Source organism: Diaphorina citri, unplaced genomic scaffold (genome assembly GCF_000475195.1).
Source record: "Diaphorina citri unplaced genomic scaffold, Diaci psyllid genome assembly version 1.1 scaffold6299, whole genome shotgun sequence".
Taxonomy (NCBI): Eukaryota; Metazoa; Arthropoda; class Insecta; order Hemiptera; family Psyllidae; genus Diaphorina; species Diaphorina citri.
The window spans coordinates 2,327-2,961 of record NW_007383675.1 but is presented as its reverse complement, the minus strand read 5'-3'; the positions used below and the strand labels follow the sequence as shown (position 1 = coordinate 2,961).

The following is a 635-nucleotide window of genomic DNA, read 5'->3' as shown; positions in this document are numbered from 1 at the left end:
GGGAGATTACCTGTAGCCCCACACGTGAGGCACTGAGCACACCACTTGCATTTCCACGTGCCGCGCGGGATGTGGTCCAGGGGCGGATCCGTGCAGTAGATATGATAGGAGATGTCGCATTCGTCGCATAGAATGAGCCGGCCCTCGTCATGTCGCTGGGCGCATCCCTCGCACACAGTACAGTCCAGACATCGCCAGCCCTTGGACAGAATCACCTTCGAGATCTGACGGGGGGGGGAGAACAAAATATTTACAATGTAGACTAGGTTTGTATACCGGAGGTCCCAGGTTAAATAATAATAAAACTTTTAATTTGAAGATTTGAACTTTGACCGTTAATATACAAAAATCAAATCATGAATTCTTTGTGGTAAAGCCGAGCCTTTTCACAACTTTTGTAGCTACTTAATAGATCAGTTGCGCTTACTTGGGTGATGTTTCAAAGTCATAAAGAAGGAAAAATGAGGGAGGACCAACTGATGTGTAGTAGGCTTTTTCTTCTGCGACTTCTAGATACCGAGATAAATCGATTTCAAAAATACCGGTAAATCGTGAAGTTTGACGTCACGGCATACGCTCCCGTAGGCGATGACGTCATAATTCATGACTCCCGCTTCGTTTGTTTGTGCGCAAGC

General features: G+C 46.1%; 1 protein-coding gene across 1 annotated transcript in view; it reads right to left on the bottom strand.

Moving 5' to 3' along the window:
- LOC113472579 (PHD finger protein 14-like) overlaps nt 1-224 on the bottom strand; it is a gene marked incomplete at both ends in the record, with an annotated part of 2,248 nt that extends 2,024 nt beyond the window's left edge. The window contains one exon of the mRNA XM_026832373.1: nt 11-224. Within this exon, the coding sequence (XP_026688174.1) occupies nt 11-224 (214 nt within the window). The remainder of the gene's footprint in view (nt 1-10) is intronic.
- Nucleotides 225-635: the final 411 nt, after the last annotated feature.